Genomic DNA, 20,388 nt, shown 5'->3' on the forward strand with positions numbered 1-20,388 from the left:
ACTCTAAAGGATTCCAGCTCCTGGAAAGGTTTTTCCTTTCGAACTAACCCAGCTGTCCCCCGCGCCCTGTCCCCCACCCACCGTCCCCATCTTCAGCCTCTGGTGGGGACTGCATTCCTCCACTCAGAGGCCGGAAGGGGACACGCGCGCAGCCGGACACCTCTGCAGTCCCGCCCGGCCCACCTCCCGCCACGCTCTGGCTGTGCCGCGGGCCCCGCAGGGCCGAGACCGCACCGGCGCGGACACCACGGCGCAGGCTCCTCGGCCCGAGCAGGCGCGTCAGCCCATCGCGGGAACGCGGGGACGGGGACGCGGGGACGGGGACGCGGCCGCTCCCCCCTCGGCCCCCCTCCCGCACCGGCGCGTCCGGCGGAGCGCGCGTCCTCCCGGGGCTGCGGGAGGGGCGCCTCAGGTAAGTCGGCTCGGGGAGAGCGGCGGCGCGGGGGTCCAGGGATGCGGAGCTCTGCGGCAAGGCCGGGCGGGGGCACCGGGCACTGCGGCGGCGGCGGGAGGAGGAGGAGGAGGAGGAGGAGGCGAGCGCATCCCTGGTGGTGGCGGCGAGCGCATCCCCGCGGGTCGGCGGTGTGGGTGTGCTCGGCTGGAGGGATGCGGGCGGCGAGGATCAGAGGCGCAGTTGGCGTCCTTTGGTCTGCAGGGGTCCCTCAGTCCCTGCAGCGAGCCCCTTCGGAAGGTGGGAGGTGGATACAGAGAGACAGGGTGGACTTTCTCCACCCTCAGACCTCCAGGAGGGCCTCGGGGCTCCTGGGGCTGAGTGGGCAAAGATGTGGGCACAGTACCTGCGGCCTTGGGCAAAGGTGTCTGCACCAGATGTCCCCCTAGGCTGGGGCGTGGGGGGAGGGGTAGGAAGTCTAGTGTTGCGAGTTGACTGAGGGCAGCTGTGGGCCTAAGTACCCTCTGTCGTGTCTTCAGGAGAAAGACCAGGGAGGAAGCCCTTACTGCTTGCTTAGGGGCTGTGAAGAATAAATGTGGGAAAATAAGAATTCCTAGGAAGAAGAGAGGTGGAAAGCATGCCACAGGAGAAGCAAAATTATGAGGAGCTGGGAATCAAGTTAATGTTGAGGAACAGGCCGGTCTCTTACTCTGCAGGAAACGAGGAGAAACAATTTATGGTTTGGGAATGAAGGATGCGGAAGAGATTTAAATAGTCCAGTGTTTAGAAGATGCTTCAAGTTTTTGTTGTTGTTGCATCAGATAGGCAAGAATGTAATTCTCTTGGAGCATGAAAAATGTTATTAAAATATGGCTAAGAAGATTATTGGGAGGAATCTGACTATATTTGCTAATTTATTTCTTGCAGTGTTGCCTAGAATTTCTAGAGTCAGAAATCATCTATTGAATGATAAATGTTAGTACCATCTGAGTAGGAAAGGAGAATGCTAACTTAAAATATTATGCACTTTCCTTTTTTGGGTAAAAGGTAACTTGCAAATTTAATGTATGTAAATACCATGAATTTAGAGGGTGAAACGTTGATACTATTTTTTTCTTTTATTTCTGTCAGTCCTTTAATAATTAGAATTAACTTTTTCCTTGAGAATAGTTTATATTGTTTTTGAAAAAATACACATACAAAAGTCAAAGAACAGAAGAAATTTAAAACATAAAACATAAATTTAAATGTACTAGCACAATCTTAACACCTTGTAAACATCTTTCCAGTTATCTTTCTAAGCATGTATTGATACACTCTGTAATTCAGTATCAATTTACAATTTTATAAAACTCTATAGTAGAAAATTTTACACACTTACTTTTTACTCCTCAAGGAGGTCTTATTTTCTATGAAGCATTTTTTAAACTAACTTTTACTATGAAACCATCACAGAGCATCACAAAATATATAGTAAGGTGCACTTACAGAGGTGCAATTTGCAGAGTTTTTCTTTCAAGGAAGAGAAAGAAGAATAGAAAATTTTACCGAGTATAATATATTTAGTAAGCTTAAAATATGACAAAGCCTTGATGTTTGTGCATGTATGGAAGACAGATGTTTGTCAGGAGCAGCGAAAATATGATGTGCTAACGCCCTGTCCATGGTAGTAATAGTCATGATCCTTAAAGAGTCATGTAATTGTCATTTGTCTCATGAATGTAAATATCTTCTTGTTCTTTCTTGTAGATCCATCTTCTGAAATCTAAATTTTCAAGATGAAGTTTTTATTGGCAGTGGCCTTTTTTATTTTAATTTCCTTGTGTATTGAAGAAGCCTACTCAAAAGAAAAGTCTTCAAAGAAAGGGAAGGGGAAAAAGAAGCAGTACCTATGTCCATCGTATGTCCTTCATGTCTTATATTCTTATATAGAGACATGTTATTGCATTTTTATCAAAGTAAAGTGGTTTATTGAAACACATGTCAGCAGGACTATTTCAATCAGAATATGTACCCATTTGTTTCATAGGTAGAAAGTGACAGAGTGAAGAAGGCTTTAGACTGTGAAAGCTAATTCTCAGCTTTCAAGTGAAAATAGTAGAGTTTTATCAAGTTGTGTTCATACCCTGGACTTATATAATTTTATACATCTTTTATAAAAGTAGGAAAAAAAGTTTTCTTTCTTACCCTGAATTCTTTGGATAATGAGATTCTCTGTTTTGAGTAAGTACCAGTTCAAAAAATTGACTTTTTAGAAACCACTCCTAAAAATGAATATTCATTAAAAAATCAGATAGCTGGACTATAATTTTAAGGTCTACTTAATTCATATTAATGCATGGCAGGAGAAAATTCACATGGTAGATCAGTTTTCCATTTCAGTGTATTTTTTTGGTAAAAGAGTTATATTAGGAAATTAGGATATGTCTCAGAAAATGTCATTAATTTTTAAGTTACTTGAAAAAAAAATCTAAGTCCAATTCCCACTCCCTCCCCACTCAGAAAAAACCAGCAAGGTTTTGTGGTTTGGACTCCATTTTGTAAAATAAAGAGTTAATATTACTGGTGAATAATAGTATATAAATAAATAACCTTCACAAAATATGTGCTTTTAGGTAGTAATGTTACAATATATGCAGTTATCTGGAATAAAAATTAATTTGCTGATACTGATAATTTTTACATTAAGATTTCTTAAATGCCATATTGATCTGGGATAACATTATTCCAGCATCATCATAGATGTTCCATAAAAATTTTTAAGGTACATTTTGGGAAGTGTATTTTTTAAAGAAAAGACATTAGAGTTTGTATTCAGGGTGAATGTTTGTATGAATATGTGAGACAGAAGTTCTGGGGCTGGTATGGTGACCCACATAAAGCCTTGTCGTGCGTAAATCTCCCTGTTAAGCAATACCTCCTGGTTTACAGCTATAACAGTTCTGCTTATTCCAGTCTACACAGTCTGCTGTCAGGCCGGGTTCTGGGTGTGAAAGGATGGCCCCATCCGCCTGGCTGAGTGTGACCTCCTGCCTCTGTCACTCATCTTCACTGAGCCAGTTTTTGTGCAACAGCCGGGAGATGAGCATTTTAGGGAACTGGGCATGGTCAGGCCTTACTCTTCCCAAGCAAAAGGACACATTGTCTTATTTTGGATCTTGTTTATATTAACCTTTTATTTGATAAATCATAGCATATTGACATGAGCTGTTGCATTTGTCTTATAGTCCTGGTGATTCTGTTTATGCAGTCAAGCCATCTGTGATCACTGAGGAAGCTGATGCTAGGAATCCTGTCTCCCCGCCCCTCCCCCACCCAGTCTCCCCATCAAATGTCATGAACCAGAGTTCTGAATATGGCAACTGCAAGCCTTATAACTATTATGTATCTTATAAGAGTCTTTTAGAGGGCATCCTGAACACATAGGTGGTAAAGAATCCGCCTGCAATGCAGGAGACCCTGTGTGATTCCTGGGTCGGGAAGATCCCCTGGAGAAGGGAATGGCTGCCCACTCCAGTATTCTGGCCTGGAGAATTCCATGGAAAGAGGAGCCTGGCAGGCTGCAGTCCATGGGGTCGCAGAGTTGGACACAACTGAACGACTTTCACACTTACCCCTTCCCAGAATTATTCTATTGCCAAGGGCTTCCCTGGTGGCTCAGATGGTAAAGAATTTGCTTGCGGTGCAGGAGACCCAGGTTCGATCCCTGGGTTTAGAAGATCTCCTGGAAAAGGGAATGGCTACCCACTCCAGTATTCTTCCTGGTGAATTCCATGGATAGGGCAGCCTGATGGGCTACAGTCCCTGGGGTTGCAAAGAGTTGGACAAGACTGAACTACTGAACACACACATAAACTGACTGTATATGCTTAGGGTGTCTACAGTTAAGACAGATTTCTAAAGTTAAATCTGATAGATAAAGAGTGAAAAACTTAAGGTTCTCTTTGGCACATATGGTAATCTCTAAGTGGAAGGCCCAATATATATCTGATGAGCCTGTATCACATTATTTTAGATATGTTGAGAAATCTATCTCAACCACAGTAGTCAAATTTTGATTATATTACTTACTTTTGTGTAATAATGAGACTAAATGAAGCTTTATTAACAGCTGCCATAGTGATGCTGCCCCAAATCCAACTTATTAAAAAGTAGATGTACTTTGCAGAGTTAGATTGGTATAGTTTTTCTTTGAGCATTTTATAAAGAATTTTGATTTTAAGTGATCACTAAACCTCTGAAGACTAAGGTTTTTTTCTGGCTATTATTGGATCCACTATATTAAATTTCTTTGAACATCCAGATTGAGAATCTCAGTTATAATAATGGGCTGAGAAAGAATATGCAAGTTACTTATATCTCATATGGTTCAGTTTGCCCATCTTGTGTAGGTTTATCAAGCATTAATCATCTTGATTAAGAGGAGTATTTGAGATCACAAAACCAAGAAGTTAGGTGGACTACCATATACTCTTCAATATGGTGAAATTTGTCTGGTGATATTTTGATTTATTTAAACTTTTTTGGGGATATAGTTGAATAATGGAGTTGGTGATATATGAGTTAATGTGTTGTGTATGTGTATGTGTAGCAAACATGAGCAAACACTTCCCATTTTACTCTTCTAACTTTTCCCTCCAAAGATTAGAAATAAGGGGGAAATGTTTTTAAATGGCACCCCACTCCAGTACTCTTGCCTGGAAAATCACATGGACTGGCCTCTGACTCCCCCAGCTCTATCTCCCCATCCAGCCCACACCCTTACTCAAGTTTCATACACACTTGATGTTTCAGACCTCTGAAATGTTCTTCCATTTTGCCAAAATACCAGAGGTTTCCTTCTTTCATTAACTTCTGTCTCAGTGTTCTTATTCAAGTCCACAGCTGCAAATACCACGTTTTCACTGCTGACTTCTACATCTGTATGTCCAGCCCAGATATGTCTAGAGAGCACCACACCCACACATCCAGCATTTCAATCTGATTGTTCTATAATGACCTCAAACTCAATTCAACACAAATTCCCTGTTTGCTCTGGGAAACCTTTCCTAAGCCTAACAATCTGATTTCTATAATCACACTCTGTTCCTTTGTGGTTCCCTAATTGCCTATCCCGTTGATAAGGCTGTCCGATGATATCACCTGTAATTGCCTGCTTTGCCCACTAGACTATAAGCTCCTTGAGGGCAGCATCTTACTGACTTAGTCACCAGAGATCAACATAATGCCAGGTACAAAATGTACATGGAACAAACATTTGTTTAAAAAATGAATACAAACATCAGATCTTTGAATGACTTATGTCGTTGTATCTAGATTTTGTTACAGTGCTGGAAAATAATTTATAGATCTCTATGGACAGTATTTAGACATATAGTCTGAGTATAGGGAAAATTAGTTAACAACTAGGTAGCTAGTACAGTATTTCAACCTGCATGATGTTTTGTGATGAAAGTTTGGCTTAATCATCTTACCAGTGACTACAATAAGACTGTACAAAGGAAACATTCAAATGAAATAGATAGGGGATACGTGAGATAGAATTAGCATCTAAATGGTCTGTAAGGGCCAAAGTGAGGGGCTGCATCTAACCAAATTGAAGTATAAACTGCACTTTGTTTCAGAAAACATGTGTCCAAGTATATAGAATGGGGAAAGCATAGTTTGGCAGAGAGCAAATGGAAAAAATGTTAGATAATGTTGTAAAAGAAAAAAAAAATAAAAGTCACTCGGTTGTGTCTGACTCTGCGACCCCATGGACTGCAAATCTCCTCTGTCTGGAATTCTGAGGCTGTAATACTGGAGTGGATAGCTGTTCCCTTCTCCAGGGGATCTTGCTGACTCTGGAATTGAACCAAGATCTCCTGCATTGCTGGCGAATTCTTTACCATGTGAGCTACCAGGGAAGCCCTATTTATAATATATTAATATTGTAACCAGTATATTAACATTGTAACCATGATACAAATGAAGCATTATGTAACATAATATAGTATAATAGAGTAGTATATAGCATATTAGAATATACATGATACAGATGAGTAACTATATACTTTATTTTTCCATATCTTTCTCATCTAACTATATTAGTTATTAAGAAAGAAATTAGTGTTAATATTTTACTAATTTTGTGTTAAGCATATTACTTCACTTAAAATAATTCAGTTATTTAAAGCAAGTTTTACAGAGATTTCTGTACTGTGCTAGTCAGTACTTTCAGGGGAGAGAAATAAGAATAGTTGAGGTAATTACCATAATGTCATATTTGGAAGAGTTGAAAGAACTGAGGTATTTGACAGTTGTCTTAAATTTTTTGAAAAATTGTGACTTAGTTGAGAAAGTCTTTGCTGCTTGGCACCAATAGTTAAAACAAGGACTAATGAGTAGAAGACATGAGGGGGGATATTTTTGGCTCCAAATTAGGAAGAATTTTCTAATAGCAGTCTGCCAGATATAATTGCCTAGTAGGGAAATAGTGGAGTTCCCGGTGACTCCAAGCACTCAGCCATGGGGGATAATTGCTTGGTGACATATTTTATAGAAAGTTTGAGCACTGAATAGGTGGTTAGGCCAGATGGCAGTATTTATGGACATTTCAGTTTGTGAGATTTTAAAGATTCTTTGATTCTAATATATTATATGTGATGATAGCCTTATGACTATCCAATAGTAGAATGATACAGAATCATCTTTTAAAAATTTTATCTCCATCCAGACTTAAATAGATCAGCTGCTATTTTTGGTGCACTGTCTTGGAAAGCTCTACCATATAAAATATCTTGGTCTAATAATAAGGGTTTAACAACTTTCAGTGGCAGCATTTCTTCTTGAAATTTCATGAGTAATCAGATTTTTTTTGAGTATCTTTTAAAACCATACAATCTTTTTTCTGGAATAAGCATGTTAAACTACTATTAATTTCAAGAAATAGTGATTGACAGATGACAAATATAAATTATCTAATGAATACCTGCCATAATTGATAAGAAGGAGGCATAGATTTATAGATTTGTATTTATATCTCTATTGCATATGAAACCAGAACTTTTAAAAATATACTTTCATAATTCTTGATTGAATAAGCAAAAGCAAAACAAAATAGAACGATCACAATCAAAACCGAAACATGATTTATCATGTTTATTTGTGCTCATGGAAGACATAATAACACTTTTTTAATACTGAATTTGGCCAGATCATAACCTCTTGGTACATACTACCTTTTTTGGTATCACTGAATTAGAGAACCTTCTACTGTTTATGAAGGACTGTTTGAATTTCACTGGCTCACAATAGGTGTAACTAATATGCTTGCAAGCTACATTTGAAATCTCCTTTCTTGGGCTTCCCTAATATCTCAGTTGATAAAGAATCTGCCTGCAATGCAGGAGACCCCAGTTTGATTCCTGGGTCTGGAAGATCTGCTGGAGAAGGGATAGGCTACGCACTTCAGTTTTGCTGGGTTTCCCTTGTGGCTCAGCTGGTAAAGAACCCACCTGCAGTGTGGGAGACCTGGGTTCGATCCCTGAGTTGGGAAGATCTCCTGGAGAAGGGAAAGGCTACCCACTCCAGTATTCTGGCCTGGATAATTCCATGGACTGTATAGTCTACGGGATCGCAAAGAGTCGGACACGATTGAGCGACTTTCACTTCTCCCATTTTGGGCCCGTACTTCTATCTTAGGTGTGAAGAAGCAATACAAGAAGCCCTTAATTGATGCTTGATGAGGGCTGCTGTTATTTCTGAGTGTGTGGTCATGTTTGCATGTATGTATTTTATATTCTTAAGGATCTTTCTGTCAAACTGTTGGTGCATGCATGCTCAGTCATCTCCTACTCTTTGCAAATCTATGGACTGTAGCCCACTAGGCTCCTCTGTCCATGGGATTCTCCAGGCAAGAATACTGGTGTGGGTTACCATTTCCTCCGCCAGGGGATCTTCCTATGTCTCTTACATTAGCTGGCAGGTTATTTACCACTGAGCCACCTGGGAAGCCCTCAAACTGTTGGCACTCTAGCTTTAAAATCATGGCATAAAGATTGATGGTTCTCTCTGTGTGTAATGGAAAACAATATGACTTTTTTTTTACTAGTTTGTTTGCAATCTGAGAAAGTTGTGTGTGTATAAATGTGTTTGAGAACTTTTTGTTTCCTTGAGAGAGCTATCGTACCATTTAATGATAGCATCTGTATACATCAGTTCCGTGTAGTAAAGAGAGTTGGGTTACTGTGAATAATTAAAGCCATCATGTGTTTTCTATAATGTAAGCCGTTTTCTTCCTATTCTGATTTTCTTGCCTACTATTCATTAATAGTAATTAATTCTGTTAATATAATGGGTTGATTTTTTTTAGTTCCATTTTCTCACTACCTAATGGGAATGTTCAAGATAAATACATTGGCAAGAAAAATGAAACGCTGATTTATAAAGAGTATGGAGAGCCTGTACAATGGATGCAATTGAAAATTGCCTATATTATTATCACTGTAACAAAGTAGAACAAATTTTTCATCAGTGGGCAGTTATGTGTTTTCTTACTAGCTATTGAACAGTTCTAATTTAATGGCATGCTATTATTTTGCAGTCAGTTGAATTAATGATCTTCCTTTTACAAATAATTCCCTAGGTTTTAAAATAAGCTTCTTTGTTATTTTAGTTATTTGGTCATGAAATTTAAATGGAACCTGTTTTCTCTTAAAGTGATCTCCTATACCTGTCCTATTCATTGCATCTGTGCTTACCATCATGTTCAGCATATCTGCTACAATAGCTTCATACTTATTTACTGTATTTTTCTCTGCTTATTATTATTCACCTTATATATTATTTCCATTTTCATCTTGTTAATCTTATGTTCCAGACCCACAACGTTGTCTTATTCCTTCATGGATCCAGGGCAGACTCTTCACTATGACTTTCAAAGGCCTTTCTGATTTACATGCAGAAATTTGTATAAAACTACTTTCTTATCTCAGAAAGGCTAGTCTGTCCTTATGCCAGTCTGCTACTTATGCTTAGACAGGCTTTTGGTTAGGATGACAACTTCCTGCTTAATCTATGCAGTCCTTCCAGGCACATCTCAGATATTACCTTGCTTTATGAAATTAAAAAAAAAATTATTTTATATTGGAGTATAGAGGATTAAAAATGTTGTGTTAGTTTCAGGTGTACAGCAAAGTGACTTAGACATATGTATGTGTATGTATTATATATATAAAATACATTCCTTTTCAAATTATTTTCCCATTTAGATTACTACAGAATATTGAGTATAGTTCTCTGTGCTATATGTGTGGTCCTTGTTTATTTTATATATAGTAGTATTTGTTAATATCAAATTCCCAATTTATCTCTCCTCCTACCTTTCCCCTGGGTAACCATGTTTGTTTTCTATGTCTATGAGTGAGTTTCTGTTTTGTAAATAAGTTCATCATATTACCTTGCCTTATGAAACTTGTAAAGTGATTAGAAATTTCCATTTATATTAATACAAATTAATAGCATGCTGAAGTTGTTAATAAACTGAGTTCTTGGACCTTGATAGAAATACAGTGTTTAGATAGAAAAGAGTGTTAATTTCCAGGTGGGTATATCATAACTGAAAACTTGTGTGGAATTCTGGCTGCTGTTTTTTATGAGGGTTGGACTGACATGAGAATTTCTTCCAAGAACCATGATCAGGGTTTGCTGGAACATGAAAGTCTGTGGTTTGATTGATTGTACACTGAATTGTTTTCTTTAAGAACAGATGAGGAGTTTGTATTTAGACCTCAAGTTACAGAACCAAGACCAAAGAGGGAAACAGAAGAAGACATTTCAGTTTTACAGTTTAGGATATCACTATCCAAAGAAAACATGAATTTCCTTGGGAGGTTCTTTGTCACCAGAGTGATGAACATGCTTTTGTAGGGACAACACCCAGACCAAGCGTCACTGGGAAGCTTGATTAGACTTTATGATTAAAACTAAAATTAAACTTCTTCTTGATCTCTTAGAATCCTTTTTGTTCATCTTGTATATTTTGACACTTAATTAGATTTAATATTATTACTCTTTCTATGATAGCTTTTATTTTCTGATTGAAATGTTTATATTGTATTAACTCTTTAGCTAAGTTACAAATACTTGAGATGAGATGGTGCATTCTCTCCACTTTCATTATAGTATATACACTTTTCACTTAGGAATTGTAAATGAAGCTCTAATGCAAAGAATTTTGATGTAGGCAGAATATATATATATATTTATTTATTATTTATTTTGAAATATATATACTTTATGAAAGTGTATGTGTATATATAAATACACTTCCTCTATATAGTTTCATATATAGAATATAGATATCAATATGAGACTATATGTATAATTTCATATGAAATTATATATATATATATAGTTTCATATTCTGCCTACCTCAGAGTTCTTTGTATTGGAGCTCTGTTTGTATTAAACTTAATCAAATGTAATCAAACAGGTGACTGAATATGTAGAAAAATTATAAATTAATCTTAAATTAATTCAGTGGCTCCCTGGGGCCATATTTAGAGATCAACTTGGAACGTGCTACTTAAAATTCCCTCTGTATTTCTGCTTAATCTTGATGGAAGAAGCACTGTAGTTGGAGACAAAGAGCACAGCTGTATCTCAGAACTGTTGCTGAAAGGCTTTATAGTTTTCAGTAAGCGATTTAATTGATCTTGGTCTCAATTTTCTCATTGCATGATGAAAAATTTCATCTCAGTAGTCTCTTCATTTCATTTATTTATTCCAACTCTATCTATTATGATACAATCCAGTTTTATTTATGATTGTTTTGGTACCTTAATATTCAGGGCTATTTTATTTTATTTTTTTGTCACAATCTTTCTGTTTTCTGATTTAGAACCAGTCAAGCCTAAACAATGGAAAGAGAATATACAAAATCCTATTTCTTAAGCAAGTTAATTACTAAGGGATATATTTGCAGATTTGACTTAGCAAAATATAGGTACGTAACTGTCCTCCCAAATTGAAGAATGACGTGTTCAAGGTGAATTGTCACCGTTCTTAGCTCTATAATTCTTTACAAGTTATAATTATCAAATTGTGGAATTTGACTTACAAACTTATGTCTTGTGTTTGCTTTTTTGTTTTCTTTTGGAGGTGAATACTTTCTGTAATGCAGTGAAGGATGTAGTAGCTTTGCATAAGTCTCCTGTATTCTCCTTATGTTACTACCTGAAAAAGGCACATCACGGCTGTTCTCCTGAGAACAGAGAACTCTTCATAAATGAGTTCCTTTGGCCCTGACATTTTATGGAAATTTACACATAGAATTCATAAAGCAAATTATTCAAATTTATGTACATATAAATAGCTCCTCTGAGAAATGATGTAAATAGGAAATTACATTTCTCAGAGCTCTGATTGGAATAATAGCAAAACACTGATTAAATCACTAATAGACTCTGTTAGAGAATGTGAAATATCTGACCTGTATTAGTTTTCCTGTGAGAAGACAGTGGTAGCGATTCATGATGATTCAGTATTCAGGAAAGTTTAGGACTCTGAGCCTGAGAGTAACCAAATAGAATAGGCCCACCTTTAATGAGTGGATTTGCAGCCTTCTCTGCATCACTGTTCAGCTCTGAGTTATATCATGGACCTTGTGGCTGAGACATCCCCAAGGTCTTATTGCAACATTCTTTGATGTCTCCCAGAAATTCCAAATTTATTTGATTGGAAAGTCTATAATATTTTTATTTCATTTTACAAATGTTGCTTGGAATCTCCGTTGGTTTGTTTTGTGTGTTGATCTCGCCTTTTCTGGGTCTTCATTGCAGGGCCTCCACATTTTCCTGGCTCTTAGTGGCTCCATTGTTCTCTTTTCCTAACAGCGGTTTCAGTTCTTGATCAACACCCTTTTCAGTCTTCGCCTACCGTGTGAACTTCAACTTTAAAGGAAAAAAGAAATAGAAGCCCCTGGACAGTTGCTCCCCGAACCCCTCCTTCTTCCTCCAGAGTTGCCTATGGCGTCATCCTTTCTCTTCTCCTTGCCTCCTGACCTAGAGGAAGACTCTTGGATTCCATGCCCCTCCCCCCTGAGACATCCCCATCACGCACTCGGCTCTCCCATGCGTCATCATCGTCTCTTCTTTGGCTTCTTTTTCCAAGGGCTTAAAAATATATTCAAGTTTCGCCTGCCTGAAAAAGTGTGTAGCTTTTTTTTTTAACTTTTACTTTTTGTTTGGGTATAGCCAATTAACATCATGATATTTTCAGGTGAAAAGCAAAAGGACTTAGTCATACATATACATATGTCCATTCTCCCCCTGAACTCCCTTCCTGTCCAGGCTACCACATAACACTGAGCAGAGTACTTTGTGCTATACATTAGGTCCTTATTCACTATCCATTTAAAATATTAAAAGTGCATAGTTTTTATATTGCTGTTTCATCAACTTTGTTTCTTCCCGTGTTCACTGTCACACTTCTTAAACTGACAGCCCACAGCAGCCTCTACTTTCTCAGCTCTGTTGTTCAGTTGCCCAGTTGTATCCAACTCTTTGCGACCCCATGGACTGCAGCATGCCCAGCCTCTCTGTCCCTCACCATCTCCCGAAGTTTGCCCAAGTTCGTGTCCATTGCATTGATGATGCCACCCAACTGTCTCATACTCTGATGCCCTCTTCTCCTTCTGCCTTCAATCTTTCCCAGCATCAGGGACTTTTCCAATCAGTCAGTTATTTTCGTTAGGTGATCGAAATACTGGAGCTTCAGCTTTAGCATCAGTCCTTCCAATGAGTGTTCAGGGTTGATTTCCCTTAAGATTAACTCATTTGATCTCCTTGCTGTCCAAGGGACTCTCGTGACTCTTTTCCAGCACCACAGTTCAAAGGCATCAATACTTTGGCATTCTGCCTTCTTTATGATTCAGCTCTCACAACCGTATGTGACCATTGGGAAGACCATAGCCTTGACTATATGGACCATTGTTGGCAGAGTAAAGTCTCTGCTTTTCAACACACTGTCTAGGTTTGTCATAGCTTTCCTGCCAAGAAGCAATTGTCTGCTAATTTCATGGCTGCAGTCACCATCTGCAATAATTTTAGAACCCAAGAAGAGGAAATCTGTCACTACGTCCACCTTTTCTCCTTCTATTTGCCATGAAGTAATGGGACCAGGTGCCATAATCTTAGCTTTTTTAATATTTAGTCTTAAGCCAGCTCTTTCACTCTCCTCCTTCCCCCTCATCATGAAACACTTTAGTTCCTCTTCTCCTTCTGCCATTAGAGTGGTATCATCTGCATCTTGATTCCAGCTTGTAGCTCATCCAGCCTGGCATTTCTCATGGTGTGCTCAGCATATGGATTAAACAAACAGGGTGATAGCAGACAGCCCTGTCGTACTCCTTTCTGAATCTTGAACCAATCAGTTGTTCCATACAGGGTTCTAACTGTTGCTTCTTGACCCACATACAGGTTTCTCAGGAGACAGGTAAGATGGTCTGGTATTCCCATCTCTTTAAGAGCTTTCCACGGTTTATTATGATCCACACAGTCAAAGGCTTTGGCATAGTCGAAACAGGTTGATTTTTTTTTTAATTGAATTCTCTAGCTTTCTCTATGATCTAGCAAATGCTAGCAATTTGATCTGTGGTTCCTCTTCCTCTTCTAAATCCAGCTTGGACATCTGGAAGTTCTTGGTTCCCATAGTGCTAGAGCCTAGCATGCAAGATTTTAAGCATGACCTCACTAGCATTGGAGATGAGTGAGATTGTCGGATGGTTAGCACATTCTTTAGTGCTACCCTTCTTGGGAATTGGGATGAGGACTGACCTTTTCCAGTATTGTGGCCACTGCTGGGTCTTCTAGATTTGCTGACATATTGAATGCAACACCTTGATGGCATCATCCCTTAGGGTTTTGAGTAGTTCTACTGGAATTCCATCACACCCACTAACTTTATTAACAGCAGTGCTTCCTAAGGCCCACTTGACTTCACTCTTCAGAAGTCTGTCTCTGGGTGACTGACCACAACATCTTAGTCATCCAGTTCATCTAGATCTTTTTTACACAGTTCTTCCATGTATTCTTTCCATCTCTTCTTGATCTCTTCAGCGTCTACTAGGTCTTTACCATTTATGTCCTTTATTGTGCCCATCTTTGGGCAAAATGTTCCCTTGATATTTCCGGTTTTCCTGAAGAGATCTCTCCCCTTCTGTTGTTTTCTTCTAGTTTTATACACTGTTTATTGAAGAAGACCTTCTTGTCTCTCTGTGCTATTCTTTGGAAATCTGCATTTAGTTGGACATGTTTCCCTTTCTCACTTGCTTTTCACTTTTCTTCTTTCTTTAGCTATTTGTAAGGCCTCCTTAGATAACCACTTTGCCTTTTTGCTTTTCTTTTTCTTTGGGATGGTTTTGTTCACTACCTCCTGTACAATATTACGGACCTCCATCCATAGTTCTTCAGGCATACTTTTTCCAAGTTCTAATCCCTTGAATCTATTCGTTACCTCCACTGCATAGTCATAGGGGGTTTGACTTAAGTCGTATTAGGCTGGCCTAGTGGTTTTCCCCGCTTTCTTTAGTTTAAGCCTGAATTTTGCTATGAGAAGCTGATGATCTGAGCCACAGTCAGCTCCAGGTCTTGTTTTTGCTGATTGTATACAGCTTTTCCATCTTTGGCTACAAAGAATGTAATCAATTTGATTTTGATATTGACCATTTGGTGATGTCCACGTGTAGAACTGTCTCTTGTGTTGTTGAAAAAGGGTATTTGCTGTGACCAATGGCTTCTCTTGGCAGAGTTCAGTTAGCCTTTGCCCTGATTAATTTTGTTCTCCAAGGCCAAACTTGTCTGTTACTCCAGGTATCTCTTGAGTTCCTACTTTTGCACTCCAATCCCCAGTGATGAATAGAACATCTCTTTTTTGGTGTTAGTTCTAGGTCTTCCAGGTCTTCATAGAACTGATGAATTTCAGCTTCTTTGACATCAGTGATAGGGACATAGACTTGGCTTATTGTGATATTGAATGGCTTGCCTTGGAAACGAACCGAGATCATTCTGTTATTTTTGAGGTTGCACCCAAGTACTGCATTTCACACTCTTTTGTTGATTATGAGGGCTACTCCATTTCTTTTATGGGATTCTTGCCCACAGTAGTAGATATAATGGTCATCTGAATTAAAATCGTCCAATCCTATCCATTTTTGTTCATTGAGTCCCAAGATTTTGATGTTTGTTCTTACCATCTCCTGCTTGACCACATCCAATTTACCTTGATTCAGTGACCTAACATTCTAGGTTCATATACAATACTGTTTTTTGCAGCGTCAGATTTTACTTTCATCACCAGACATCCTCAACTGAGCATCATTTCCACTCTGGCCCAGCCACTTCATTCTTTCTGGGGCTATTAGTAGTTATCCTCCATTCTTCCCCAGTAGCATATTGGACACCTTCCAACCTGCAGGACTCATCTTTCAGTGTCATATCTTAGTCCTTTCATACAATTCATGAGGTTCTCATGGTAAGTATACTGGAGTGGTTTGCCATTCCCTCCTCCAGTGGATCACGTTTTGTCCGAACTCTCTGCTATGACCCGTCCATCTTGGTTAGCCCTACACGGCATGCCTCATGGCTTCATCAAATTACACAAGCCCCTTAGCCACAACAAAGCAGTGATCCACGAAGGGGGATCACTGAGATCATTCTCAGTTCTAATTCACTATTTTTTCATTTTTTTTACTTGAATTTCTTTGAATTACAAAAGCCAGACATTACTGTTGTAACAAATGAAGCAATACAACCTCATTAATTCTCCTGTTCACATTGACTCCTGTCACCATTCTGTTTTTTCCTTAATTTATTTATTTATTCATTATTTACTTATTTGTTGCTGTATGTGGGCTTTCTCTAATTGCAGGGAGCAGGGACTAATCTAGTTTCAGTGCTTGGGTTTCTTATTGTGGTGACTTGTTGCAGAACATAGGCTCTAGAGCAAGGGCTCAGTAGTTGTGGCACACGGGCTTCATTGCGTTATGGCAAGTAGAATCTTCCTGGACTAGGGATCGAACCCATGTCCCCTACCTTGGCAGATGGATTCTCAGCCACTGGACCACCAGGGAAGTCCAGCCATTCTGTTTTTTGATGAATATATTCATTTTGTCCCTTTAAAGAAAATCTGCTAAATTTCTTTTGAGACTTTGTAATACTTGACAAAGACTAATGTTTATCTTCTGTGTCCTGAAACGACCATGTTCCCCACCAGCCCCAATTTGCCTTCCAGCATGTATCTGCTCTAACTACCCCTGGTTAGACACCTTCCCTGGCTATTTCCTTTATATGTGTCCAGAAATAGTGGATTTTACCAGATATCCATATCCTCAGTGCTGCTAGAGGTTCATCCTTGGTCCTTTTATCTTCTTAGCACTTTCCCCCTAAGTTCTACCTGTATCTGTGAGTTTGCACACATCCTTATCTCCAGGTGTAGTTACTCTTGTGAGTTCCAGTTAATTATTTGTAACTTCCTCTGGACCTCAGAGTTAATGTATCGAGCTAGCTCTGCTCTCAACCTTCCTTAGCTCTGCACCTAGACTTTCACGAGAAAGGGCTTAAACATCTTCCATTCTGTCCCAGACGTTCACCTTGATCAGCTCATATTTATTAATGTGGATATTAATGTGGACAGATATTAATGTGGAATTAGTTGAGTTGATACAGAAGAGGAAGAATGGGATTGAAATTCAGAAAAATGGGGTTCTAGTTCACTCTGTCACTCTGTGTCCTCAGATAAGTCGCTCTGGACCTTAATAGTCCTGATCTGTAAAATGAAAGAACTGCCAAAAGAATTAATGAATCTTTCATGGTCACTGGAAGAGAAGTTTGCACTGGAGGTTTAATAGGTGGGAACAACGTTGTCTTGAATACGCAGGGACTAGTCTGGGATGGATCACTTAATACGTTTGTGACCTTTCTTTTGACCTGCCTCTGCTCAGTTCTCTTCTCTGTAAAATAGAAATGATGAACTGATTTACAGTATTTATCTCATAATATAATTTGACATTGTGTATGAAATTATCTTTTGAACCCTAAACATTCTGTAAAGTGGACTGCCTGTGTTTGTGATATTAGAGTTTCTTTGAAAGAGCTCAAAGGGGTTTTGCATATTTTATGTGATTCTAGCTCCTTTTCTTCTATCGTGACTTAAGCTAATTTTTACAGACAAAAAACCTAATTTTACAGCTAAACAATACCTGTGTCACCTTATTATACATATTCTCCTAAGATTCAGGATTTTAGGACTGGGGTGAGTACAACACATGTCCCACCTTTCTATGCCAGGCCAGCGCTGTGAGCTATGTGTGAGACTCAGAGCTGGGTAGATTCTCAGCTGAGTTTATACAACAGGCAGTGGCACCCTCCCTTTACACATGAGCACCTTGTGGCATGTGTTTCTTAAGGTCATAAGATTAGTCAGTGATATTCCAGTGATACTCTCTGGTGGGTATTGTGGCTCACTTTTTGGTCGTTGGGTACATGTCATATCCTGTTTAGGAGATAAGAACGCTGGGATCCCAGGAGGTAAGGTGTTTTCACCAAGGGCATAGCCCTGGCCAGGAGCCAGAGGGGAACATAGACTTCTGATTTCCAGTCCAAGTCTTTTCATGAGCTTCCTTACCACCGTGTTTGTGTTTTTTTTAGTTGTTGCCCTCACCAGTAAGAACACTTTATCTTGATTTCACTTTGTATATTAGGTTTATTGTAGGCTTTTTCTAAGACTTAAAACTCATTGAAGTCCTTTGTAAATAACAAGGAATGTATTCTTTGTAAATAACAGAATGTGACTTTGAGCCCACAATCTCAGAATCTTCCTGTTCATCGATGTGTGTTCCACCACATGAAAACTAGCTGTTTGTTGATGAATGGTATTCAGTCTGGATATTAGTTACCGATGTGATAGACACTCAGTCATGCCCGACTGTTTGTGACCCCATGGACTCTAACCCACCAGGCTTCTCTGCCCATGGAATTCTCCAGGCAAGAACACTGAAGTGGGTAGCTGTTCCCTTTTCCAGGGAATCCTCTTGACCTAGGGATTGAACTCGGATCTCCTGCATTTCAGTCATTCTTTTAACGTTTGAACCACCAGGGAACTCCTAGTTACCAGTGGTGTTTTGTAAATAAGAATGCATTCTGAATTGCTATTGTCAGAAAATGACATGTGATTAATGACCTCTTCCTGAATATACTTATATGATATGATCCACAAAGCAGATCTACAAAGGATAAAAACACATGGTGTAAAAACACATGGTTCTCTGGCTCTGCTTGCAAGGAATTGACTAATTCTCCAGAGACAGAAAAGTAGAATTTATCTCTTAATAACAATAGCACATGCCTTTATTCGCTCTTACAGAATACAAAATAGAGACTTTTAACTAATCATTAATTCTGATATCGTCTTTTAGTTGCTCAGCACACTTTTTCTTCACATATGTATGTGTGCAAGTATTTGTGTCAGTTTATGTGAGTGTATGCATACATAATTAAGCACAAAATTGTTTGTGTGTTATTGTTTTTAAACATTTTTAAAGTGTAATTTGCATATAGAAAAGTGCATTTATCGTAAGCACACAGCTTAAGTGTTCACATGTAACCATGTAACCAGCACCTGGATTTAGAAATAGAATATTGCCAAGTTGGAAGCCACTTATTGTCTGCTCATTTTTAAAATACGATAAATGGAATAATCCTATAAATATATGTAAGATTGAACCACAATGTTAAATGTAGCAAGAGTTCAACCATTTTTCATTGCTGCACAATATTTCATGATAGAAATCACTGTCCTTTATTTTTCTCTACTCTTTGTAGACATTTGTGTTGTTTCCAAATAGATACACACACACACACACACACACACACACACACACACACACACACACACACACACACACACCCTAATAAAGACTTTTATGGAGAATATATAAGAAACATTTAGAAATCATTAAGAAAAAGGCAGACAGCATAATTAAATATGCCCAAATGATGGCAGCCAAAAGGCCAGAGGCATATTTAAAGGTGATTAACCTCATTACTCGTCAAGGAAATACAGATTAAAACGACAGTGGGACACTATTATATACTCAACAGAGTGGCTAAAGTGGAAGTGAAAGGGAAATACGAGGTGTGCATGAAAATGTGAACAGGTACAATTTTATTTCCTGCTGGTGAAAGTCCACATAGGCAGCACCATTTGATAAGCCACTTGGCAATGTCTCCTGCAACTGAAAATCCGTACACCCTATGACTCAGGAATTCTATTCCCGTATATATATATATACTCAGCAGAAACATGTAGACATGTTTACCAAAATACAGAACAAAATGTTCATACAAGCACTGTTTGTAATTACCAGAAGTATAATTCATCTTTGTTAGCTTTGTCTATGCTTTTTTGATTCCAGAGGATTCAAAATTTTTCAGACTAAAATAATATTAAGCATCACTCAGGCTGGGTGACCAGAACTTTAGTAGTACTAAAATAGATTGAGTTGGTTAGAATAAGAATTGTATGAAAAAGGCAAAATTGACCTTTGAAGCTGTAATTAAAATATCCAAGCTAAAGACAAACTCCTTTAAGTTATTCCTGGAATTATCATGCATCTTTTTGTTTAGCAAAATTATGTGTGTCTAGACAGCTCTGAATTATCAATGGAATGGGAGTAGTTGACTCTAAATAAAAGTTACAATCATTAGTACTTTGCATGCATTTATAGTATTCTATTCTGGGATTTCACAAACCTTAAGCAAACTTCCAACTTAGAGTAAATAGAAAATGATTTATGTATGACTCTTAACTGGCTTGCTGTTTCTAATTTTATTTTTTAAAAAGTGAATCATTTAACTCATTCAATTACTCTTTTTTCTCTTTTTTTTTAAATAGGAGTTTCTTTTTTTTTTTTTTGTAGTAGGAGTTTAGTTGCTGTACACTGCTGTGTCAGTTTCTAC

At 38.5% G+C, this 20,388-nt stretch overlaps 1 protein-coding gene and 1 long non-coding RNA gene across 3 annotated transcripts in view; both read left to right on the forward strand.

Annotated features, from left to right (window-relative positions):
• The first annotated feature begins 286 nt into the window (after positions 1-286).
• The window catches only part of GLRB (glycine receptor beta), an 84,611-nt gene continuing 64,509 nt past the window's right edge, over positions 287-20,388 (forward strand). The window contains exons 1-2 of one of the 2 annotated variants that reach the window (XM_081538003.1): positions 287-412; positions 2,141-2,291. In XM_081538003.1, the coding sequence (XP_081394129.1) occupies positions 2,170-2,291 (122 nt within the window). In that variant the 5' untranslated portion in view covers positions 287-412; positions 2,141-2,169. Of the gene's footprint in view, positions 413-1,317; positions 1,367-2,140; positions 2,292-20,388 lie in introns of those variants that run through there. The other variant, XM_081538004.1, reaches the window with a different exon arrangement.
• LOC145525150 (uncharacterized) lies at positions 2,915-6,115 on the forward strand. Its single transcript, XR_014068038.1, has 2 exons — positions 2,915-3,854; positions 4,089-6,115. It is a non-coding gene; the product is annotated as an uncharacterized LOC145525150 (long non-coding RNA).

The sequence above is a fragment of the Giraffa tippelskirchi genome, chromosome 11 (genome assembly GCF_054371585.1).
Source record: "Giraffa tippelskirchi isolate mGirTip1 chromosome 11, T2T-mGirTip1v1.2.pri, whole genome shotgun sequence".
In the NCBI taxonomy this organism is placed as follows: domain Eukaryota; kingdom Metazoa; phylum Chordata; class Mammalia; order Artiodactyla; family Giraffidae; genus Giraffa; species Giraffa tippelskirchi.